The following is a 27702-nucleotide window of genomic DNA, read 5'->3' as shown; positions in this document are numbered from 1 at the left end:
ATTTCAAGCTTCGTACAAAAATCATACATGTATGTTTTTTCTTTTTATACCCTGCACCTTCGTGAAGGGTATATTAGCTTTGGTATGGAATTTGTAACCACATGAGGGTGTCGTGTCCGGTATGGACATGTATATATATTCGTGCTCAGCGTAAAATTCTGCGTGGGTTTAGCCATGTCCGTCCGTCCGTCCGATCGCACGATAACTCAATAGCGAATAATGCAATCGACACCAAACTCTCACAACTTTTTGCTTTTGTGCCAACGACAGCTGCTATTGTAATTGAACAAATTCGGACAACTGGTTCTATTAGCTGCCATACAACTTAATATTTCAAAAACTAATAGAGATGTTAATATAAAATTTTGTAAAGGTATATCGAATTACGTTCTATTATATTTTGAAAATTTCAGTGGCTACATTGGTTCGGATAGCTGCCATATAACTCCGAAAGTTAATTTTAAATATTTGAAAAGATGATAAAGCTAGATTCATTAGACTATAGCTAATTTTTAGCACTTTTCCAAAAATTTTTTGAAAAAAAGTGCTTATTAGTTTCACTCTGTCCACCGTCCGTTCGACCGTCCGTGGACACTTTTTTTGTTTACAAAACTTCTACACCCTTCAAGATAGAATGCTGAAATTTAATACGTACATAGATACGTTGACATAGTGCTAGAAGCTTATTTCCGTAGAACAAAATTTTTACCTATCTCCCCCTCACTAGAAGTTATACCCCCCCAAAACCCTAAAAATGCCTTTTTTTAATTATTTATTGCAATGAAAGCATAAGCATTTTAAGCGCGATATACTATAGTTAAACTTTAGAAAAACAAAGTGGCCGTTCAAATTTACCGTTATCTTAAGTTCTTTTTTTCCAAATTTTTGATATCGTTTTTCTTCTAGACTTTAGCCTGTAGAAGCTTGAAATTTTAGGGGCTTTTAGACATTAATAAATTGTTCATTTCGTTAGAAGAAAATTTTTTTCCATCTCCACCCCTCTCAAGTTATCGCCTCTTGAAATTTGTAAAATTTGAATTTTTGACACCTTATATTTCCGAAACCGCAAGCTTTATCAAATTTCTATAAACGCAAAAATCTAACGGTAAATTCCATGGCATTAAAAAATATAATTATTTTTCTTAACGCACACAATTAAACCTTAAAATCGAGAATTATGTTAATCCCACTTTATATTAATTTTTGCTTTATTTCAAAGACTGCATATATGCATCATCCTAAATATATGCAATTCTAGAAATAGTTTCGTATATGAATGAAAATATGTAATTTAAATAGTGTGATAGGTATACATAGACTGTATTTAAAAGCAGAATTTTTACTTATGTAGAAGGGAAAAGTGTTACAATACAAACCATTTGTTTGACCCAACTTTATTTGAAATTGTTATACAAAATTATTTTTCAGTTTTATTGCCTTATAAAAACTTCTCGCACGTTTGCATAACAAAATATTTATTTTTCTAAAATTTGCCACGCAGATCTCACAAGTCTTGCCACCCAGGGACAAAACCATCCAGCTAAATAAACCAGACACTTGGTCTGCAAAAATTATTTTATACGTATTTTATTCCATAAGAACTTTCTATTTACATATTTTTAAAATAAATATTTTCAAATTTTGTTTTCTCAACTTGTGAAACATTTAATGTTATTATACCGACCGCATTGTGTATGTGATGGAAACTTGGATGTCGAATTTTCGGTGAGGACGCATTTTTCCATGGTACGAGTATTGAAGTGTAAATAAACTACTTTTAGCAACCTGTCGGTCTGTGTGTTCACGCGCCTATCCCAAGTTCGGCTGAACCGATTTTCATGAAATTTTATTATATATATAAGTTTTGTGTATGTGATGGAAACTTGGATGTCGAATTTTCGGTGAGGACGCATTTTTCCATGGTACAAGTATTGAAGTGTAAATAAACTACTTTTAGCAACCTGTCGGTCTGTGTGTTCACGCGCCTATCCCAAGTTCGGCTGAACCGATTTTCATGAAATTTTATTACATATATAAGTTTATTTCAATTATGTCACGGTTTGATAAACTTTTGGGATATATCAGGCCTGGGGAACTGGCCCTTTTAAAGGACCTTGAATTTAGTTGAAATTTCATATATAAGCTTTATCAGCTACATATAAGCTGATCGGAAATTGATCTGGTGGCCGATTTTTTAGTATATCTACGGAACGGATTGATGGAATATCTTTAAATTTGATATTTGAGTTTTGGTTGTTAGCAGAAGTTACTGACGAGCTTTGCGTATAATTCGGACGGTACAAAATGAAACTCCACTAAGACATAAAGTCACATTTTTCTAAGTATGTTAACTAAAAGCTAATTAGTGTCCTTAAAATTGTAAAAAGTATTTAAAACGCATTTTCATAATCTTCTGAAATACTTTTACTAATATGGACAATATACATTGCGGTCGGCTATGTGGTGACCACATCGCATTTTCATTGTCATCACTTTATCCTAAGAGCTAGTTTTATTTAATATAAGTTTTTTGTATTTTCTTTATGAAAAGAAAGTATTTATTTGATCACATTTTCTTATCAAAATTTCCAATACAATGATTGTGTTTAATTTAATGTAAAATAACAAAAGACTTATTTGTACCACAGTTTCGTTATGTGCTGCATAAAAAATTTGCTGTTCTTTAATGTCTATGTGAAACGTGCTGAAAGTAAAATAAAATTACACAATCATTTAAGAACTTTATACAAACTGATATTTTACAATATTATTTTTGTCTTTCACATAATTTGAATTTTAATAATATCAATACAAATTAAATTAGCACCCGCGTCTCGGTTTTAGGTCTCATTTTTTGAGTAAATATTTTTTATATTAGAATTTAAATATGTTAAAAGAAAATAATAAATCCAAAAATACCAAAATATAATAATGCCGCCAAAACATATTTTTAACAAAACATCGTTTTTTTTAATCACGTAATTCTTATATTTTCAACAAAAATCAATTTATGCAAAAAATTTAAACTTAAATTGAAAGATTTTATGGTGTTCAAGACCATCAATCGGATTCATGCGTAAGCATCTTCCAAGAAAGAAAAACTCCTTTATTTGCGAAACAAAATTAGCTTTATATATTTTGCTACTTTTTAGTATTTTTTCAAAATTTTTGAAAAAGTGCTCATTAACTTAATGCGTTTATCCGACCATTAATTGGCCCGTTTAAAAGACTTTTACATTCTGTAAGATAGACAGCTCAAATTTTACATATAACCAGATCTTTACCAGAAACTTATTTCCGCAGAAGAAACGTTTTACCTACATACCATTCTTTGACTGGTTGTTGTACCAAAACCACAACCATTTTTTAAATTCTGGATACACATAGAAAAGTAGTGGCTGAGTTTTTATACAGAGGCATAACGTAATTAAATATGGAAATGACAAAACGGTTGCTAAAATTAACAAGTTATCTGAAAAACGTTTTTTTTTTAATTTTTGATATCGTTTTTCTTTTCGTAAGTGGAATTTTACAAGCCTTAAATATTAAAAAATAATTTGCCACCATGCAAAGCTGACAGTAAATTGAAAACCGCACCGCACAAAGCTGACGGTGCCAGAAAAAATATAATTATTTACCATAGCTCAGGCAATTAATCCATGAAATGGACCATTATGTTTGTTATGTTTATTCGACACCTGATCAAAAACATACTTTCTTAGCGTTAGACACGATAAGAAATATTTATAATACGAGTACCTTTTCGAAAAAATCATAAATTTAGATGGAATTTTGATAAATTTGAACATGGAATAACATGGAATTTAATTAAGACAGACGAGTATACATCCATAGTTTTAAATCAGAGAAAGATTACAGTAACAGGAGTTCACTTGGTTTTATAAGAGTTTGTTTGAACTCATACGAGTACTGTCGAGGAAATAGGAATTTTTTAAAGAAACAGAAATTTTGTAATTTTTGGGCAGAGTGAGATTAACAGGCATTTTTTTCAAATTTTTTTTTTTTGGAAATAAGATGATAATAGTTGTGCTCCAAAATACTAAATTTATTCATACATACATAATGTAATCAATATTGTGTAATAATTAGAACGAAAACTTTCAAAATTAAAATTTATTACGCAAAATAGTTTATTTTTACAGGATTCAACAATTACATAATATTACTGACAGTTGGAAATTATATTTTTTGGAACGTTTTCTGACTCAGTTTCGTCTAACAAATCATTTAATTCGCTTAAAACTCGTGTTTTAAATTTCCTTTTTTTTTTGTCAGATAATTTTTGAAAATCGCTTAATATACTTTGAAAAAATAAACTATCAGATTCGACTTCATAAGCTGTAGTCATATGTTCGGTGCAATATCTACCCAATAGCTCTAAAATTTGGTCAAAATTTTTGGATCTGATCTTTTTAATTTTTGTTGGCTTTAATGTGACTTTCTTATTTAACTCTTGATCATCGTCTTGACGAATGTTAAAAGAAATTTCTGGAGTTTTATCAACGCTTTCCGTGATATTCTTATCTGTACTTTTTTTTTTCAACAAATTTCGATTTTCTTGTACAGTCAAATTTTTGTTATCCAAGTTATGTTCTTTAGTTTTTTTAGACCGATCTTTAGTTTTATCTTCATTTATAGTAAAATCGTGAACTGTAGTTAATGCTTGTGAGCTAGACTCTATATAATCAATTGGTTGATTTTCAATTTCTATGTGCTCATCTTCAAACTCGTTGTTGTTATGCAATGGAGAATTTACAATAATTTCATCATCTTTCTCTTCATCCATATTTGTAGACTCATCTATATCATTAAAGTCTGTATTTTGGCTATCATCGTCATCTAATAATTCGCCGTTTCTAATTTTTTCTAAATATTGTGATCTATATAAACAAAAGAAAAGAAGAAATCAGTATATGCAAAATATTCACATCATCCAAAATCCAGCAGAAATATCAAAGGGAAAGTAGTTTCCAAATAATAATATAGTTATAAATACAATACAAAAGAACGTGAAGACTATAACCCTTTTTAAACATGTCACATGACTATTAAATGGCTTTTGCATACTACAGTCGTTTGTGACTCTGTCATTACATAACTCTTATCTCTAGAAATTCTCTAGAGTCGAATACCATAGAAATTAATCACTTTTGCAAAACGTAATTTCTTATTTTTAAATTCAAATAAAATTTTATATTGTAATCAAGAGTTATAAGAAAGTAATAATTTATTTGTAATTAAAAGTTTTCACTATAAATAAGAAGCTATAAATATTCCTTTCTAAATATACAAATTAAAAAAAAACCACTTACCTCGAGTCGTTATCATTTTTTTATCTGATTTTTAAAAATAATTATCGCGGCTCAATTTTTAATGTAAATGACTTTTTTAAATTGCCAAGTAGAGTTTTTAAAATGATGATAGAAATCACTTTATTCATGATATTTTCAAATGTCATTTATGACATTTTTAAAAAGAAACTTTGAAAAAATTTGTCAGAAGAAAATCAGCTTTGATAAAGTGCGTATGTAGCGCACGAAATATATTAGCGAAAAATAAAAAGTATTTTATTCCGAATAAAAGGAAGTTTTATTTTCACACCAATAAAAAAAAAAAAAAAAAATTATATTTCGGAAAAATTATCAACCATTGGGAAAAAAAATTTTTTGAATTTGTCGTACTTATTTTCTATTGATAACTTCTAAGCTAACGACAAAAGCTATAAAAATGTTTGATATATAAAATTAAACCTGTTTGAACGGGCATTAGATACGTCAAATTAAGTACAGGTAATGTGGTTTAGGATAGATAATGTGGAATAATTTCATTTTTTTTACGAGAAATTTTCATTTCATTTTTTATACGTAATAAAAATATGATTTATCAGAATTTATATTTTAACTTATGCAATTTTAGATTCTATTCCTTTAATTGAACGATATACGTATCCACAATTTTTCATGCCATATTTTGGATGCTGGAATATACATACTTACATATATGTACATAAGAATCTGCATATATGTATGATATACAGTATATAATATGAAAACAGATGTTCTTACCTTTTAATTTTATGTGCAACGTGCGGTTTCAAAAAACTCATGCAAGACTTTAAATACCAACTCTTTTCTGGCGCATTAGGGTTTAGTATTTCTTGACGGATAGTTCTAGCGTAAGAATTTCTGAGTGAGTTCCACTTTGCTTTTAAATGTTGAACTAAAAGAGATTTATTAAAAAATTACTTGTGAATGAAATTAAAAAAAGCAAAGTATTTTTGAGTTCCGTACTAAAATAGAGCGGGTTTAATCAATTCAACTTAAACCGAAATGAGATTTTTTTTGCTTAAGAACAATACTTCATGTTTGATTTTTACAACCATATTTCTAAATTATGGAATTCAATGATGCAAATATTGGAAAACCATAAAATATAATGGAAACGGTTCTTCAAAATTTTTGCTTAGGAAAACTAAATTTTTAAGGAACGATGAAGTTTATTACACAATAGAAACTAATATGAAATATTAGTACTACAAACATAATTACTATAAGATAAAAAATAAGGTGTGAAAAATTCATCGCTAGCAATTAACTATGGTAGAATTTCATTTTGCACAGGTAAAACTGATTACGCGGGAAACTTATATCAGAAAGCACTTCTCACGTGTATTTTCCAACAACTGACTGCTAGAAAAATTCATAGCCATGCTGTAAAAAATGTATATTATTTCGTTTTTGTAAATTCAAAATGTGCACAACTTTCCTTTATGAATATATCTTCAGTGCATACTAGCGGTCAACTAGTAGTCAAATGAGGATTTGTAAATATAAAACGAGCGTAAATTTTGTAAAAATTTAATTAATTTTTCAATTTGCACAACTACCTTAAATTGTAACAACAATCTCCTTTTTCGTCATACAAAAAAGACAATTCTACAAATCTATAAAATGATTTTCATGTGGATTCACGGTCCTGCAGCTTTTTAAGACCTACCCTACTACTTAGGTCCATTTCATAAAGGATCATACCGATTTTGGGCTAGTTTTTCTTTAAATAAATCTTTAACTTTATCATTGCCGAGTAATATTTTAATTCAACCCAATTTGTTTTAATTACCTTTTGTTCTTGTTAGGAAGAAAAATAACTATGTATTTATAAAATCACGAATCTTACTCTTTCCCATGCTTCTAAGTTTTGCAATTTCGTTCTCGATTTAACTTTTTTTTTAGTTATATTCTAGTCTATTACTTCTCCTTAATCGGCAATTGCTTGCTTAATTTATAGTAATACAAAGGTTGAAACAAAATTTTAATAATTTAAAATTTTCTACACAAAATTAACGCTAAACAAATTTTGGTAGTTCAACCCAAAAAATTTTTGTAAACATAATGTCTTGATCTTAATTATCTTGATTAATTAGTTTTTATTATTAATTAATTAATATTTTCAAATTTAATACCTAATAAGTTATGAGCTCCTAATTATTTTTATTTACATATTTAGCAAATATTCACACATTTTCTGCTAGTCGCATCACTTGACTAACGTGGTGGGTTTTTATTTGAAAATCTTGTAAATTTCTGAATAAAATGAATTCCGAAATTCCAAAACGAAATTTTTTCAATAATATGCCATCACCCCAAAGTGATATGGGTGATTATTGTTTGCCTTATCAAACCCGAAATAACTGTGAATAAAATTCGAAATTCTTTAATATTATACGTTAACTTTACGGAACTTAATTTCATTAAATAACATAATTTACCTTTTACGCCCATTTTTCCTGCAAGTTGTTTCCACACGATTGTGTGATGGCGCTTATTTCCATAATCCGGATGGTTTACATCATATAATTCTGGTCTGGATTTCACCAACAGTATTACTTTTACTGAAGCATCCATACTCGTATTATCAAGTTAAAGTTATTCTGCGTTATCGTAATTAGCAACACGGTTTTTATGTATGTATAAATATGTAAGTTTTTCAATCTGTAAAACATAGGAATAATGATAAATACGTCGTTTAATAGTAAAAACATCGTACTTAAAAGATTAAAACAAAACACTTAGTGAAAAGTTTATTTCATTTTAATACATGTGTATGTAAGTAAATTCAAAGTGTTTTTCGAAAATTTGCGTAGATGAGATCTAATACGAGTAGTTAACCCAAATAACATTTTTCTCCGTCTCTCATAGTTTTGCCAGTGTTAAATGTATTAATCAAATGGTGAATTTTTTTTTCAACTAGCCGTAACTTGAACATGAATATATCTGCACCTCTCCAAGCATACAATTTTTTGCTGGAAATTGATCAAAGAATCATTCCTGAAATTATTTGCGATCTTATGAGAAAAACTCTATATATCATTCAAAAGTATTCTTAAGCTGAGAACTCAAACGAAAATATTATATTATGTTCACAATACAAAAAAAATCTGATGTGGTCAGCACATAACCGACCGCAATGTGTATTGTCTAGTTAAGTGAAAGTGTTACAGAATATTATAAAAATGTCTGTTAAATACTTCTTTCCAATTTTTAGGACATTAGTAAGCTTATAGTTAACATACCTAGAAAAATGTAAATTTGGCTCTTAGTAGAGTTTCGCTTTGTGCTACCCGAATTCCCTGAAATGCTCGCCAGTTAGTTTTGGTAACAACCAGAACTCAAATATCAAATTTCAAGAAACTCCATCAATTCGTTCCGTATATATGGGGAAAAATGTAAAATCGGCCCGCAGATCAGTTTTCGAGCCCTGATCTTTCCAAAAAATTTACATGTTCATTGTTTTAATACGAGGAACTCAAATATCAAATTTCAATGAAATCGGTTGATTATTTCTTTTTATATACACAAAAATGTATATTTGGCCCGTAGTAAACGTCCAGTTGCCGATGCCTGATTTGTTCCAAAAGCTAGGAATTTTCAAGGACGGTCAAACAAAGCTCATATATGAAATTTCAAGTAAATCGGTTGAATATTTTCTTCAAAATGGTGAAAAATGTAAAATCGGCCCGCAAATCAGTTTTCGAGCCCTGATCTTTCCAAAAAATTTATATGTTCATAGTTTTCATACGAGGAATTTATATATTAAATTTCAATGAAATCGGTTGATTATTTCTCTTTATATACACAAAAATGTATATTTGGCCCGTAGTAAACGTCCTGTTGCTGACGTCTGATTTCTTCCAAAAGTTAGGAGGTTTCATCGCCGGTAGAGCAAAACTTATATATGAAATTTCAAGTAAATCGGTTGAATATGTTCTTCAATATGCTCAAAAATGTAAAACAGGCCCGCTAAAAAGTGCAGTTCCCGAGGCCTGATATATACCATAAGTTGATCGATCCGTGCCATGTTGGAAATAAACTTACATATAAAATTTCATCAAAATCGGTTCAGCCGAACTTGAGATACACGCGTGGACACACAGACCGACAGACGGACAGACCGACAGACCGACAGACCGACAGGTTGCTAAAAATAGTTTATTTACACTTCCCTACTATGGAGAAGTACGTTCCCACCGAAAACTCGATATGCAAAATTTGTTGCCATCACATAACCTACCTATTGTTTACACAATACGGTCGGTAATTGTCCACAAAAATACTAAGTATGTGTAGGTACAATAAAAATGTTGAATAATATACTTTTGCATGCAAAATCTGTAATTTTATCAAAACATGTGAATTAACCAACTATGCTTTCAACTTTTGTGTTGTATGTTAAATATACATATGTACATATATCACAACATTTATCCAAATTACCTTATAAAATACATACGAACCGAATGCATATCTACTACCCTTTAAACACAATCATATCACATTCTTAATATCAAAATCTAATTGTGTATAACAATTTAAAAGTTCATATTTCACAATTCCGTTTTATATTGATTATTATATATGTACATATGTATGTATGTACTACTGAAATATTTCAAATTTTTAATTTTTTGCGTCTTTTCCCTATACAAAATTTGATATCAATAGTTGTTCTTGAAATATTTAAAAAAAACTTTTTGAATTGCATGAAGGCTACCTGAACCATCTTTTTTTTGTGAACTTAAATATAAAATTTTCATCTAACATAGAATTTGCTTTACCACCATTATTTAGGCTCAAGGGACTCTTTTGTAGATTCTTATTTCATACAAAAAATATAATTTTTCCATTCTTATCCGACTTATAAAAACAATATCAATGAAACCACAAAAAGTAAAGTTTAAGAGAAATTTATAATTTGGAACATTAAAATTTTTTTAATAATATAATAATATACAAAAATACAAAGTGACTCTTCATATACAAGCTTTGCAATGTTACTGTTTGACAGACTTCGGTTAACCTAATAGTTTCAATGGCTTGAAAACTATAGATTTTTGCAAGTTGTTTAAGATTTCAGTACATTTAGAGTAAACAAATAGTTAATATTTTTTTTTATTTTTATATGTAATTATTTTTTATTTTATAATATTGAATATGAAATAATCAACCAATTTCCTTGAAATTTAATATTTCAATTTGGAGAATTAAATTATTTAAAATATAAATTTTTGGAACGAACAGAGCTCGGAAACCGAACTAGAGGCCAAATTTATATTTTTTAACATATCATTCTTCAACACTTTCACTTAACTAGACAATACAAATTGCGGTCGGTTGTGCTTGCTGACCAAACCAGATTTTTGTTATTGTGATAAAAACAAGTCAATGAAAAATTGTACTCAAGTCAATGTTAAAAATGTTGGCTTGAAATGTTAAAAATGACATACATAGTAAAAATGTAAAAATGATTTCAAGTTGAGTTTCTAATTTTTACTTTATGGAATATATTTCCGACACGCGTGTATGCCGGGTGATTCAAAAAGGTATACAACAACATATACCATTGGTTAGAGGGTCGAAAATGGGTAAAACTTTGATACTTTGGCATTTACTATACGTAATTTTTAATATGTACTTAATAATAATAAAAAGTCTGAAGTTTATATACTTAAGTACATTCAGACTTTCAAGTGTATACCCGCACACTTTACAGCATCATTTGAAGTGATACACTCCTCCTATAATGTACACGACTGTGAGTATAGTGTGCACATACAGATGACTGCGAGTGTTATCAATAAAATATTATTAAATTTCAGAAAAAACTAGTTTTCATAATGTATGTAAACATACATATGTACATACGTAAAATAAAATTTGAAAATGTCGAATGAATGAATGACACTGAATTCATGTAAATACATACATTTTCACATAAACATTCGAAAAATAACGTTTTTGTTGTTTTTTGTATGTACAAAGTGCAATATACATACATATGTATGTATAAGTTCCTATACCACATATATATATGTACACACACATGCATATATAATTATCTAAGTAATAATGATTTTATTTATTACCTTCATATGTACATATTATCATATCACTTTCTCAAACTCAATATGAATTACTAACCTTATTGTTTTAATAAATTTTAAATAACATCCGGAAACTTAAGTAATATTAAAAATGTACACAAAATTAATTCTTTGAAAGTACCAACATACATAACGTATGTATGTACATAAATTTAAAACACAAAAATTTTATAAATTTTGTTGAATAATCGAGTTAAACTACAAAAACACAAACACTATACAAACAATAAATTAAAATTATATCAACACTTCAAAATTATAAATGAAACAATACAAAAATGTCGTATTATGTATACATACTCGTCTGTGATACATTCCAAACTAAAGCAATAAAGAAATTTTTCTGCTTTGTGTTTGCAGTTGTTTTGTATTACGCTATTTCTTATTAATTTCATTTAAGTTTTTAGTGTTTTGTAGATAAAAATGCTTCATAATTCTTTCTTGTTGCTTTGCGAATTCTAATATATAAAAATGATATAGTGGCACAAATACAAACATGTGTTTACTTTATCATAATTTGTATTACCAATTTCCATTGCCTTACAACACATTCATAAATAAATAAAAAATTCTCTCGTTTCATTTTGTTCTCCCAATACATTTATTGCAATAGGGCAATGTTGCCAGGTAGAACTTCTGTTCACATTCCTTATTTTAAGGATATACAAAAATATCTTATTTTTACTTCAAAAATAATGCACAGCTACATTGAAATCACTTTTAGAAAATTGTTTTATTTTTACCCCGAAATGTATGCTTCATTCTTAAATAATGTATAAGTAAAAGAATAGACTATCATATAAGCAATTGTGGGTTTTTTAAATTGATTTATATATACATACATTTGATTATAAAGCAACTGTTATACACAAGCATACAAGTTTTACTTGAGTTTCTCCAAGCTTTTTGAGTATAAAAAATTAAAATATTTTGATATTGCTATTTTTGCGTTTATGTTCAAATTATACATATGTATATGTACATTATGTATGTATGTGTATACATACAACATATGATTTACTTGTAAATTATGATATTCCTATTTGTATTATGTTGAGGAAATATAAATTGTAGAAAAATAATGTGAAATATATTAGAATGTTAAGATTATAGGATAGATTTTAAGGCCACTTAGCTTAGTCAAAAACTTTCTACCATAAACGGCAACAGTGCACTACGCCATTGTTCTAATTTTATAACTGTGGTTCATTAGTGAAATACAGCTGCAAAATTTCGTTTACATAGGTGCGTCTATAAATGTATGTGTAAAAAGCAATAAATGCGATGGAGAACATGTATTTAAATATAAAAATATTACACTCAATTCACAAACAAAATTGAACGTTAACAAACTTGTAATATGCCTTAACAAAACCTTATTGTTAATGTTAAGTCATCATGATGATTGCAAATAAACTGTTTTTGTTTTTCGCTGATGTACAGAAGTTTTTAGTTTGTTGCATACAGATGTTAATTCAACGTGTGTTAGTTGGATTTTTAGAGAGCATGAAATTTCTCATTTTTTTTCATTCTATTCATGCCAGTGTTACCACTTGGCATATGTTCATTATGAAAATTCGTTCAGCTAATTTTATGTTTAAAGCAATAAATTTTTTCATAAAAATATCTCATTGCTTACTTTTACAAGATTTGTTTTACTCTTATTCTTTTTCCCTTTCATTCAGTTTTTTGAGCACTTACTTTATATAAATTTATAATTTAGAATGTTAACATTAAATAAATAACGTGTCATATTTATTCTTTTATTTTTGAACTCGATAATTCTGTTTCTTAGATTTCAATTATTTTAGAATAGTTTTAGAGTTAGTAAGAGGGCGACTTTATTTGAAATTGTTTTCATAATTTTAATTTAGCAATTCCATTTTTCAGGTGGAACTGAGCTTCATATAATATTACAATATTATGCTATTAAAGAAAATCTGACAGTAGAATGGCTGTGTAGAAAAATATAATGGCAGCACTGTTCCGACTGACGTTAACCGTTGAATTTGAAGTATATTTTGATAAGATGTACATATACGTTTTACAATATCTTTTCTATTCAAACATTGTAGTGTAAATGTATTGTATTGCATGGCGATGTGTTAAATAACATTGCTATATCTATTTGACATTCATTAACAAATGATACTGCTATTGTACACTACACACAACACATATAAAACAATTATTCGCTTTAAAAAAAAAAGTTGTCAGTTTTCGTTTGTTCTTCGTGCTGGAATAACCATTACAAGGAAGTTGAAAGTGATTATAGCTGCCCTTTTTGTTGATTTGGTTAAACTATTAGTGTTTCAATCAAGTACTGGTTAAATTGTGTAGAAATTTATATAAATAATAAAAAAAATGAATTACGCTAAGCCAATAGATAATTCTCGTTTAATTTGCAAATTAATCAAAGCAAAACCAGAACTATACGATCCAGAAAATCCAGATTATTCTAATCGTCCCCTTCATAGTAAAATATGGAAAGAATTAGCAGGAAAATTGGGTGTTAGCGGTAAGTTACATATTTATATCAATGTTGATATTGAGTTAAAATTAATTGTACTAAAACAAGATCCTGAATTGTCCTTTGTAAATTATTTACATATCAAAATAACTGTTCGTGCATATTATATAATTTTTTGCTTATCCATTATTTCAAATCTTATTTGTCCGCTCTATAACCCCAGAAATTCAAAAATCATAGCAGTTAATCGTAGCAAGTTTTAAAATCGGACACCACAGGATTTAGTTAGGTTTTTTAAATTTCATAGAAAAGAATAACGTATTAAGCTACTTAAACGTGAAATGTATATGAGTTGCCATATTTTATTTCCATTTTTTGTAGTTCAACTTTCTTTTGTACTTTCGAAATATAAAATTTATAAATGGTATGTATAAATATTCTACAGTTGTACTTTTTGCGTACCCTACGATTGTACTCTTTTGTATGTACATATATTTATAATAAATTCACGATATACATATATGCATATATACACGTATGTACACAAATGTACATGCACATATGTATTCTTTTTCTGTCGCAAAAATATCATTTCAAGAATCAATAACAATGCTTTAACCAAAGTACATCTATTTTTTAGAACTACATCTACTTACTCTGTGTTTACATCAACTAATGCAATCACTTACCTAAGTTTGTATACACAAAATTCCCTTAGCTAAAAGAGTTAAGCACTATACCTTCTTATTTTCATTTTTATACACATGGAGTTTTTAGGAGAGGGAAAAGGTACGCAATAGATGTCAACTTATCTTTTTATAATGCATATTTAAAGGCGTAGGAAAGCATTATTTTTGTATACAAATGATAGGAAAAAATAATAAGCATTTTAAAGGCGCACATAACCATTTCTGTAGTTTAATCTAGTAAAATGTGACAGGAATGGCGTATTCATATTATAAAAGCGAAACGATTTAAAAGAATTGAATGTTAAATAAAAGAAAAATCATTGTAATGTAAAGACAATAAAAATAAATCTTAAAAAGACAAATAATGTTAAAAAAATTTTTAAATTTATAATTAGTTATTGTCAATACATTTTTTGACATAAATTAGGGATTTTGTTTTTTTACTTCAATCTTGTCCTAAAAAATTCTTAAAATCGATTTAGCTCGGAAACCTTTCAGATTATGTTCCAAACAAAAATTTTACTTATTTTCGTTCCCCTACCCACCGGTATATGGCTCCTAATTAAAAATTCTTAAAATCGCTTTAGCTCGGAAGCCGTTTAGATTCAACAATATGTTCCGAACAAAAATTTTACTCGTTTTCGTTCCCCTACCCACAGGTATATGGCTCCTAATATTTATGTGAATCACTTTATTTGTTGTTGCCTTATTGCTTATACCTCGTTGCTTTATTTTTATACCTTTATTTTTATACCTATTATTTAAAAGTTTTAAATAATAATATTGAAAATTTATTTGGTATTGTGATTGTTTTAAACATGAAATTCTTGATACCTTAGAAACGTATCTTTTATTTTACCTACCTTTTCATAACTTAGATAAAACCACCTCACTTTTAATTTATTTTTTAAATTCATCCATTTGTAGTTGAAGAATTTAGATCAAAGTGGGCTTCTATGCGTAATTCTTATGCTAGATGTATAAAAGCAAAATTAGAAAATCCAAACAGAACCAGAGTTAAATGGTACTTGGAAGATCATATGAGCTATTTAGAAAAACACATTTTGCATAGATCTAAAAGGCAAGATTATATTTATTTTTATAATTACAACGACTGTTTTTATTTAGTTAAATTAAGAATATAACAAGTATATACAAATATATATTTACTTTACCCATAATTTCTTTTCAGGAAGAGTTTGCTAGATAATTTTGGTAATTCAAGCGACACGAAATCAGATTTAGATAGCTTAAAACATGAGCGTCTTTCACGGGATGATTTTGAAATAGATGACGTATCAATGAGTGCAAGTGAGGGAAAAAGGAAACATGGCAAAAGCTCTTCAGGATTTAACCATAGACTTGATGAGTTAGATGAAATATTTAGCAATTGTGACCAACAAAAAACGTCGGAAATGTCTTCAAAGTCAATGAAGAAGATAAAACGCTCATATTCAGAAGAATTTGATAAACTTTTTAAGTCAGTCACATGTTTTTTTGAGTCTCAAACGGCTCAATTAAATCAAAATCCAGATGACCTATTTTTTCAAAGTATCGAAAAAGATTACTCAAAATTAACAGAAAAAAAGAAAAGAAAATTTAAATTGACAGTCCTAAATGCTTTAAATGAATTTCTAGATGAAGCTGATTAGAGAAAACTAATAAAATATTATTTTTATTTGTATGCTGCCTACTGAAACATATGCATAAATGTATAAGTATTTATGTATAATTGTAATCAAATAAATATTTTATAATTATATATTCAAATGTTTACTTTTTGTTATTTACCGGGTAGTAAGTTTTAACCATCCTAATAAACAAACTAGTTCTGTTTAAAGTAATCTAACGTATATATGGTTTAAGTAATCTAATGGTAATATGGTCATTATATACAGCAAAATTTCCTTGATATAGTATAATTTGTGAAACAGTGTGGTAATTAAAATACAGCACTTAAAATCGTTCATTCGCACGCGTATCACAAAGTTGACACTGACAATTCTACCTATTCTCGTTTGTATAATAAAATTTTCAATTTTTCGGAAGGTTTTTTCTGGAGACTCTATAGGTTGTTTTTTACGTACATTGAATTTTTAATTTTCTTTTGAATAAATTTTTTAAGATAGCGGAGCTAATAACTGAACTCTAAGTGATCTACTTCAACTTTTGTGAACTGTGTTTAAAGTTACTTTTCACCATATCAGCATTATACATAGGTTCTTGAAACTCATTTGCCTTCGAAGCACATTTAGTTTTAGGACCAAAATTGAACATCTATCTACTTCTGTTTAACAAGTCATACTTTGAACATTAGCGTTTCCCAAGTTCCACTTAGGAAAATCAATAAGACCCAAGCCGGATTCTTTTCCATTTAGTAATATTAAAGCATATTTTTTCATTTATCATCGTGGGCCATTTTAGAGTTTTCGTACATTGGTTCGGGCCGCACAATAAAAACCCTTAAACTCTTATATTATGCTCAAATTTTTAAAATAAAACATACAAATAATACAGTCATACAATTCGAAGCACATTTAGGTTTAGGACCAAAATTGAACATCTATCTACTTCCGTTTAACAAGTCATACTTTGAACATTAGCGTTTCCCAAGTTCCACTTAGGAAAATCAATAAGACCCAAGCCGGATTATTTTCCATTTAGTAATATTAAAGCATATTTTTTCATTTATCATCGTGGGCCATTTTAGAGTTTTCGTACAATGGTTCGGGCCGCACAATAAAAACCCTTAAACTCTTATATTATGCTCAAATTTTTAAAATAAAACATACAAATAATACAGTCATACAAAAAAATATAAAATTACTTTTTTGAAGAAATTTAGCAAAATTTTTCTGTTACTAAATCTTCAAAATTTGACTGAATTTAATTGTCAAATGTAATTTTTAATATTGATTGAACAGTCTGATTTGTCAATCTTGATCTTTCAGCCGTTTTATAATTTTTTAATATCCAAAACAATAGTTCACAAAAATATGTGCTTCTGAAGATGGCCAAAACACGCTGAGTCAAATATTGGGAAATATAGGTAAATATTTATAAAATTTTGTAATTTTCACTTATCTAAATTTTTCTTTTAATACGAGTACAAAATCGCAAAGCATTTCGATTTTAAAATTTAATTTGCATTAAGTGTTTCAATATCAACAGAAAATGGAAAAGCAAATAGGTTAAATTCAGTTTGACATCTATTATTAAAATCTAAAAATCTTTATTCAAATTCAGTTTTTAATAATTTATTCTGATTAGAATATTCGGAAAATTTGCAATTTCCTTAACTGGTCTACTGTTTACAAGTATAAGTAAATTAAACGAGTATCAAATATAAAAAGTTCCGCTTAAAAAGTTTGTTTTTTGAATATGTGGCAAACGCCGCAGTAGATTCACACTGGTTTCAACACTCTTTAACATACCTGCTTTAAAAAAATTGAGAGTCTATATCTAAAAGCACTTCCAAGGTTAATTTGACTTATTGAGCAATACAGCTACTGAACGCTTGTATAGTTTTATTTAGCAGTTAGATAAAATTAGTAAAAATAAGTGATATGGCCAGCTGTGCTGTCAGATTCAGGGAGAATTAACCAGGAAAAAACAAGGAGTACTTATGCAACAGTTTAGCAATAGGCGCAGAGCACTTAAAATCTTGAATTCGCACGGGTACCACATAGTTGACCGGGTCAACTCTACCTAGTTTTAGTTTTTTTTTTTAATTTTAATAGCATTTGTCAGCACTCTTTACATCAAATAAGGTACCAAATGTAAATGGTGCAAAACATGCTACAAGTTATTGACGAAATCTCAGTGAGAATAAGTACTGTGAAAATAGATATACTAACGTATATATAGCAAGCCCGAAGCGATTTCTGAAAAATTTAAGTTAATAAAATAGAAATTGATGCGTTCTAAGTAAAAAAGTCCGAATTGGAGGTTTTTCTTACAACTAAAAGTATCGATGTATGTGTGTTATCAGAAACACACTTGGGAAAAGATTTGGATGTTCCGAATTGCGCTATAGGACAATTCACCCTGATAACTATTCAAGAGGAGATGGTGGTATTTTAAATAAGGAAACCATAAAGCGTAATGAGGAATCCAAAATAGAGATGGAGAAGGTTCAACTTGTTATGGTGATAATTGAGTCTACTAAGAAAAACTTCTATGTTGGTTTAGTATATTGTCTACCAAGATGTAACATAAAAAAAGATGTAGGTATTTAATATGTTCGACAATATTTCTGCACGTTCCAGGTGTTCGAAAAGATTTGTTACGACGGTTTATTATTTAAACTTAAGAAGTTGGTACCTTTGCAATTCGTAGAGTTACTTGAATCTTTTTTATTTAACAGGCTTTTTCGAATCAAACAGGAGCGAAACAGGATCTAATGTTGAAGAATCGACAAAAAAATTACAGGAAGTAAGTAACAGTATAGATAAATAGGTAAGTAAATGGAAAATAAAGCTAAATGAAAGTAAATCTGTACATGTATATTTCACAAAGAAAAATTTAGTAAACCCATCACAATTGAATCTGAATAGTGTTATAGTATCAATCGAAAACACAGCGAAATACATCGGTATGACTTATTCAATAAACTTATGTTAAGGATAAAGCCTATATGGACGTATAGCTTGCGGCTATGGGGTTGTGCTAAGTAAACACACACCGAACAAATACAAATTTTCCATAACAAGGTCGTTCATAATATGATGAGTGTTGCCATGCATATGCGTAATAGTGTCATCCATAGGGATGTGGATGTCTTCCAAGTAAGTGAGAAATAAAGGACTGTAAACTGTGAACAGCATATAAATGTCGAGGCCTCTCGTCTTATAGAGGAGAGGGTTCGGACGAAAAGACTAAAGCGAACTAGGACATGCCTTCCTTCACGTCCTGGATGTAATGTAAACACAAAAACACTTTTGGCAGTTTATGATCATCCAGATGCGTTTTAGATTGGGTTAGAGTCCACTATTAGTACTATATAATTATTCATAGGTTTGATTACAGTTTAGGTCCACCAATCTTTATCTTTCTATAATTTTTAACACGTACACTACAAAAAAAAACAATTATGCCAAAATAACGCAAAATCAGGTAATTTATCATTCGAACAACACAAATCTGTTAACAGGATACCACAGAGATTCGTCAACCTCTTTTCAATAAAAAAAAGTATTCATTTCACAGAAATGTAACCGTCCGGTTCGCAATTTGTTCTGGTATAAATCTATTATTTTTAATTAATAATAATACGGGTTTAATGTGAAGTACAAGGAAAAAAAATTATTTGTTGGTAATTTTATGTTAATTATCATCTTATGTTGATTAATAATGTGAACTTACACACATATATGTATGTATGTAAATACAATCTATAACAAACATTATTGACAGCAAATATGAACATTATATTTACCGATTCTTGGTTGATAAAACGCTTTTACAGATCTTTTCGGTGACGTCAGAGCATGGAACCGCCTCTATTAGCAACCACTGATGTAGAAATGAGAAAGAGAGAAACGCAGAAATGTTAAAGATAAAAGTAAACATTCCTCCTTCTCTTTTACTTATATGAAATTAGTTTTAACCAAATTAGAAAGGTAAAGCGTATATTAAATGAACTGTTGTTCAGTGATGTTGGAAAATTATATCATAATAATATATATATATATTTAATGACTATGTGCATTTCTATATCTGATCAAAAATGAAAATATTGGATCGATACTTATACAAATATCCGAGTTAAGTGAAGTGAAGTGTTGAAGGTTTTTCCTTATTATTTTTTGATGCTATTATTATATTTATTATTTAACTTTGTATTTAATGCTCATATTACTCTGGGTGCTATTATTTCTATCTGAATAAACTTAATGAGTATAAGTCAATTTCTTTCATGTCCATCACGAATAAACCAACCAACCGGCTAACAAATATATTTTTGAAATTTTCTAGACTCTGGTCCATTATAAACTTTATCTATTAGATAATCTGAAATTTTAATTCAGTGACTGGCTGCTATTGCATCACATATTAATTGTATTTAAATATCTTTTTGGTTTACATATGCGCATTTATACTCATACGTACATGTATACATATATACATTGTTTATTTGAAAGTATTGTACATTATATGGGTATTAATATGTACATACATATATGTATTTAAATATCATTTAGAAACTCAATCTGAATTCAGGAATGGGGAATATAAATTGTCTTAATTTGAATATTAATTGCAAAAAAAATAAAATAACCAAAATTTTTTATAATAAATTTCCAGCCAACATAAAATTATTTTCACCAATAACTTGCTCATAGATGTATGTACCACATACACACATATGTACATATAACATATACTTTTGTATGGATGATGCTGCAATAAGGAAAAAACAAAAATGAAATTCAGTGATATACATATATGTACGTTTATATATGATACATATATGCATTTTACATATTTCTATGTTTATCCTACAATTTGAGTATGGTTAATAAAAATTCAAACCTTATAATATTTTTTTCATAAATTTTAAATAACATACATTTTCAGCACTCTTATACGAAAAGAAAGAAGAATTGGATAAAATATAATTATTTTTAATTTATTATTTTTTAATTTTTAAATAAATTCGTTGATAAATTAATTCCTAACGATTGAGTTTCATCTTTTATGCTCAGAAGATCTTTGCGTTAAAAATATTTTGAAGAATTTAAAAGTTTTTCGTAGCGTAATACAAAATTATGTATAATACGAGTAATTCGTACTTACTCACGTACTCTCTTTAATTAAATATTTAATAATTTATAATAAAACGAAATTTTTATTTCACTATTGAAGGTGAAGTTTTTAAAAAACTTACTTAGTAAATCCGTTTGAAAAAATATCGTGACCAGCAAAACATAAAATTTCGAATTTAAAAACACTTTTGTGTACTTTATTTAATGTCAATTTTAAAGTTGCTACAACTAATACGAGTATAATAATTCAACAGACCCATTGCTGACAGACATTCTGTTTTAAAGAAACTAAATATTGCTCCAATCTCTTACCTCTTTTTAGGTAAGATATTAAATTCTGATTCTGAAATTTTATAAACATTTATTAATGCAAAAGCAAAAAAAACAATATTATAAAGTAATTCATATTTAAAATAAAGCATACCGTAGAAGAAACTTAAAAATTCTAAATCCACTTTTCAATATTGTGTATATTATTTGCTTTGTACACTAATATCTAGACAAGCATATATTATATACGTCAGTTTTGCCTTTTACGGCATACAAGTTCCATACATCTATAAAACGGATCCAAAATATTACGTAGCATCTTTTACAACAAAAGAGAGACTTATAATGCTTTTAAAAATTTGAAATTTCAGTTTTAAACCCATAGAAGGGCACTTTTAATCCAATTTCATTGGAGCAAAGTAAATATTCTTTCAACTTTTTGATTGTGATAACGGTTTTTCGGTTTAGTTCAAACGACAAATTCTCAACAACAATTATGAAACCAAATATAAAGTGTTTACGAAGGAAAATAAAGTTTAAAAATTGAGCATTGATTTAATATTTTTTATTTTACTTTTGGTTTGAAAAAAAAAATGTGATGTGATAAGCACTAATGTACCAAAAGTATTACATAAGATTATGAAAATGCGTTGTAAATATTTTCTATAACAATTTTAAGCTTTGAGTTAACATTTCTGGGAAAACAAGTTGATCAATCCATGAAATAGCTCCGAAATAAACTCACATATAAAATTTCATGAAAATCTATTCAGCCGAACTTTAAATACAGACCGTAATCTCTCTAAAAATAGTTAATTTACGGTTCCCTACCATGAGGAAGTGCGTTCCCACTGAAAATTCGATACCGGAAATTTAATTCCATCACTTAACCTCCCTTATTGCATGCATGCGGTCGGTAATTTCTTTATTGTACAAAACCCGAATCAAAAGTGTAATTATGTGTAAATGGTAAATAATTCTTATTTCTATAAAAGTTTGTATGTAGGTACATACATATATAAACTTTTAGATATTTTAGATATTTCCAATTTTAGATATTTTCTAAATTTCTCAACTTTTAATCATTTTAGAAGGAAGCAATCACATACATAGTTGAACTTCATAATTTAATAAATAAAGTTGGGTTAAACCAATGGTTTGTATTCTAGCACTTTCCCCTTCAAGAAGTGAAAATACTGCTTTTAAAAACAATCTATGTATATCCACCACACTATTAAAATTATTTTCATTCATAAACGGAACTATTTCTAGGATTGCATATATTTAACGATTTATACAGTTTTTGAAATAAAGCAAAAATATAAAAAGGGGTTAACATAATGCTCGATTTTAAGGGTTAATTGCATGAGTTAGGAGAAATAATTATATTTTTTAATGTCATGGAATTTAAAGTTGGCTTTTTGCGTTTATGGAAATTTGAAAAACTTGAGAGGGGGTGGAGATGGAAAAAAATTCTCTTCTAATGAAATGAAGCATTTATTAGTGTCTAAAAGCCCCTAAAATTTCAGGTTTTTACAGGCTGGGGTCTAGAAGAAAAACGACATCAAAATTTTGGAAAAAACGGACTATGGATAACGGTAAATTTGAACGGACATTTTGTTTTTCTAAAGTTTAACTATAGTATACCGCGCTAGGGGAAGCAAGTCACTGCCTTTTTGCGTTTGCAAAATTTGAAAAATGCTTATGGTTTCACTGCACTAAATAGTTAAAAAATGGCATTTTTAGGGTTTTTGGGGGGTATAACTTCTGGAGGGGGGGAGTTAGGTAAAAATTCTATCTTCAAGGGTGTAGAAGTTTTGTAAACAGACACACGGACGGACGGACAGAGTGAAACTAATAAGCACTTTTTTTCAAAATTTTTTGGAAAAGTGCTAAAAAGGAATGAAATTATAATATAGAGTTGAAATCGGAACACAAAATAGGTTCCGATTTCAAATCTATTATTATCTAACGTAGAAGTGGAAATCAAAAATCTGCAATTTGGTTGTTTCAAAAAATTTTACAATTTGTTGCAACGGTTATTATAAGAAAAGATGAAACAATCAATTATTTTTCTTTACCTTTTCAATTCTTCTTGCTTTTATGATTATTTTTTCCTATTTTATATTTTGAAATTTTCACTTTCCCAAAGGAATTTTCCCAAAAGAATTTATTATACTCTTTTCTTTTTACCGACCGTATTGTGTATACAATAGGTAGGTTATGTGACGGCAACAAATTTTGCATATCGAGTTTTCGGTGGGACTGCACTTCTCCATAGTAAGGAAGTGTAAATAAACTATTTTTAGCAACCTGTCGGTCTGTGTGTGCGCGCGTGTATCTAAAGTTCGGCTGAACCGATTTTGATGAAATTTTATATGTAAGTGTATTTCGACCATGGCACGGATTGGTATATTTGAGCTATATCAGGCCTCGGGAACTCCACTTTTTAGCGGCCTGTTTTACATTTTTGACCATTTTGAAAAGAATATTCAACCGATTTACTTGAAATTTCATATATAAGCTTCGCTCGACCATCCGCGAAACCTCCTAACTTTTGGAAGAAATCAGGCGTCAGCAACTGGACGTTTACTGCGAATTCATTGAAATTTAATATTTAAATGCTTCGTATTAAAACAATAAACACATATATGTTTTGGAAAGATCAGGGCTCGAAAACTTATCTACAGGCCGATATCATTTTTTTCACCATATCTACGGAACAAATTGATATAATTTCTTGAAATCTGATATTTGAGTTCTGGTTGTTACCAGATATAACTGGCGAGCATTTCAAGGAATTCGGATAGCACATAGCGAATCTCTACTAAGAGCCAAATTTATATTTTTCTAGGTATGTTAACTTTAAGCTTACTAATTTCCTAAAAATTGGAAAGAAGGATTTAACTGAAATTTTTTTAAAATTCATTAACATTTTTACTTAACTAGACAATACGAGTACATGTTGCGGTCGGTTATGTGCTGATCACATCAGATTTTTTTTTGCATTAATTCATATCTTTCTATCCTAAAGGTATTATACAATATCGTTAGAGGAGAATAATAGAACAAAGCGAAGAAAAAAATATTAGGAACTAATAATTTGACATGAACTATGAGGTAAAGAGAAGATTTTAGGATAGAGATATAATGACGAAAAATTATATTCTCCCGGATTTTCAAAGTGCAAATGAGGGAATTGATTGTCGTTGTCGCCAGTAAAATTACTCAAGTTTACGCCGGGCAAATGTTTTTTTTTAATATTTCGTAGATAATTTATTTGTTTGTTAATAAAAAAAGCTAAATTACATTTTGTAAAGCATGGAGTGTAAAATCGAATAATCTAACACCTAGGGATTTTTTTTTCTTACTATTTCATTCTTATTTATGAATGTTTATATCGCACATCTAATTTAAATTTAAATCACGTCTCAGTATATTTTGCTTAGATTTTGTTTTCTTTGGTTTCATTCAAAGAATGAAGATATAAGTATGTAAAAATTATGGTATGGTGTTGGCTCATCTATTCACATGCGTCTTAGAGTCACTAACCCAGCAACGATATCGTTCACAAAATCGAAGTTCCTAGGTAAATATGAAATACGTAAACAGTGTTGCCGTCACAGAAATAAAATTTATGAAAATTTTGAATATTTAAAAACACAATCATTTTTCCAAAAGTAATTATGAAAAAATCAATTAAAAAATTTGAAGTAAGATTTGTACTAAAAGAAGAGTAATCTCATAAGAGAACACATAGTATTTTTACCGACCGTATTGTGTATACAATAGGTAGGTTATGCGATGGCAACAAATTTTGCATATCGAGTTTTCGGTGGAAATGCACTTCTCCATAGTGGGGATTCGGGTAACACAAAGCGAAACTCTACTAAGAGCCAAATTTACATTTTTCTAGGTATGTTAGCTATAAGCTTACTAATGCCTCAAAAATTGGAAAGAGGTATTTAACAGACATTTTTATAATATTCCGTAGCACTTTCACTTAACTAGACAATATACAATGCGGTCGGTTATGTGCTGACCACATCAGATTTTTTTCTGTTATAAAAGCACGAAGCTCGGATTAAGAAAATGCGTTGAAACTTGTCTACAAATCGGTTTCCTCTATTGTTCATTGCCATTTCAAAATAATTTGATTTGCATATCGTATAATGCTTAAACTACCTTCAATTGACTCACAAAGATAATTGGTAAGGTATAGCCGAAATATTTCTCTATTTGTATAAGAATGTTAAAAAGACCAAGTGGTTACAGTGTTTAGTTTCAAGTTCTCATATATAATATAATAGCTGCTGTAAAATTTCAAAAATAAATTCATCGTAAGCTTCAGACTAACTTCAGACGAGAATCAATCATTCACACGAAAATCACAAAATGGTCAACTCTACCTACTCTATACTGACTTTTTATACCCTACACTTCGTGAAGGGTATATTAACTTTGGTATGGAGTTTGTAACTACTTGAAGGAGTCATCTGCGGTATGGACATATATATATATTCTTGCTCAGTGTAAAATTCTGCGTTGATTTAGACATGTCCGTCCGTCTGTCCGTCCGTCCGTCCGATCGCACGATAACTCAAAAACGAATAATGCAATCGACACCAAACTTTCACAAGTTTTTTCTTTTGTGCCAAGGACGAACCCTATTGTTATTGGACCAATTCGGACAACGGGTTCGGGGAGCTGCCATACAACTCAAAGAGTTTATTTTAATTATTTCAAAAACTAATAAAGGTACAAATATAGAATTTTGTATACATGTGTCCAATTATATTCTACACATGCTCTAGAATATATAATGGGAAAGCTGCACCGGTTCGGGTGGCTGCCATACAACTCCAACAGCAAATTTTTTATATTCGGCAAAATAATAAAGTCAGATTCATGAAACTTGGCAGTCATGTGTCCAATTATAGGTCAAATATACTTCTGAAGTTTTAGAGGAATTGCTTTACAGGTTCGGGTACCTGCCAAATAACTCCAGAAGCTAATTTTAAATATTTGGGAAAATAATAAAGTCAGATTCATGAAACTTGGCAGTTGGATGTCCGATTATAGATCAGATATATTTGTGAAGTTTTATAGGAATTGCTTGACAGGTTCGGGTACCTGTAATACACCTCCAGAAGCTAATTTTAAATATTTGGAAAAATAATAAAGTCAGATTCATGAGACTTGGCAGTCGTGTGTCCAATTATAGGTCAGACATATTTCTAAAGTTTTAATGGGATTGCTTGACAGGTTCGAGTAGCTCCCATGCAAGTCTTAAAGCTTATTCTTAATATTTGGAAAAATAATAAAGTCAGATCCATGAAACTTGGCAGTTGTGTGTCCGATTATAGATCAGATATATTTGTGAAGTTTTAGTGGAATTGCTTGACAGATTCGGGGACTTGCCAAACAACTCCAAAAGCTAATTTTAAATATTTGGAAAAATTATAAAGTCAGATTCATGAAACTTGGCAGTCGGATGTCCAATTATAGGTCAGACATATCCGTGAAGTTTCTATAGAATGACTTTACAGGTTCGAGTAATTGCTACACAATAACGAAAGGTGCAGGGTATAATTCAATCGGTTTATACCGACTGAAACGTGTTTACTTGTTTTTTTCTTCTTTAATACCACACACTTTAATTATGTTATTATACTTATCTTGATTACTTCTATGAACTTTTGATTCAATATTGTTTAATCTATTTTTTAAAATTTCAATTTTATTATTTAGGTTAACATTTTCAGATATTAAATTTTCAGTTACTTTCTTGTAATCCTCAAGATTGAATCTTAATATTTTAACTTCATTTTCCATTCTAGAATTTTTTTCAATTAGCACATCTATTTTTTCGCACAATAATTTCATATTTATGTCATCATTATTAAATTTATTAGTTTTATTATCATATGAAAAGTTGGTATTCGTTTTATTCATTAAATTTATATCATCATTATTTTCTATAATGCTCACAGATGAAAATATCGTACTTCGGCGTTGAGCACGTTCCTTTTCACATTTTAAACA

General features: G+C 28.8%; 2 protein-coding genes across 9 annotated transcripts in view; one reads left to right on the top strand and one right to left on the bottom strand.

The window, feature by feature from the left end:
* Positions 1-4119: 4119 nt before the first annotated feature.
* The window catches only part of LOC129613817 (transcription factor Adf-1-like), a 34729-nt gene continuing 11146 nt past the window's right edge, over positions 4120-27702 (bottom strand). For 2 of the 8 annotated variants that reach the window (XM_055528098.1, XM_055528097.1), the window contains exons 3-6: positions 8068-8348; positions 7790-8012; positions 6087-6240; positions 4120-4901 (exon numbers count right to left, since the gene is read on the bottom strand). In XM_055528098.1, coding sequence (XP_055384073.1) covers positions 4184-4901; positions 6087-6240; positions 7790-7925 — 1008 coding nt within the window. In that variant the 5' untranslated portion in view covers positions 7926-8012; positions 8068-8348 and the 3' untranslated portion in view covers positions 4120-4183. Of the gene's footprint in view, positions 4902-6086; positions 6241-7789; positions 8013-8067; positions 8742-11498; positions 11728-11761; positions 11901-27702 lie in introns of those variants that run through there. The other 6 variants (XM_055528100.1, XM_055528101.1, XM_055528105.1 and 3 more) reach the window with 6 other exon arrangements.
* LOC129613819 (transcription factor Adf-1-like) lies at positions 13501-16367 on the top strand. Its single transcript, XM_055528106.1, has 3 exons — positions 13501-13979; positions 15548-15701; positions 15813-16367. The coding sequence occupies exons 1-3, from the start codon at positions 13826-13828 to the stop codon at positions 16270-16272; spliced, it is 768 nt and encodes a 255-aa protein (XP_055384081.1). The 5' UTR covers positions 13501-13825; the 3' UTR covers positions 16273-16367.

The sequence above is a fragment of the Condylostylus longicornis genome, unplaced genomic scaffold (genome assembly GCF_029603195.1).
Source record: "Condylostylus longicornis isolate FDR11 unplaced genomic scaffold, ASM2960319v2 ptg000092l, whole genome shotgun sequence".
Lineage (NCBI taxonomy): Eukaryota > Metazoa > Arthropoda > Insecta > Diptera > Dolichopodidae > Condylostylus > Condylostylus longicornis.
This window is presented reverse-complemented; position numbering and strand designations above follow the sequence as displayed.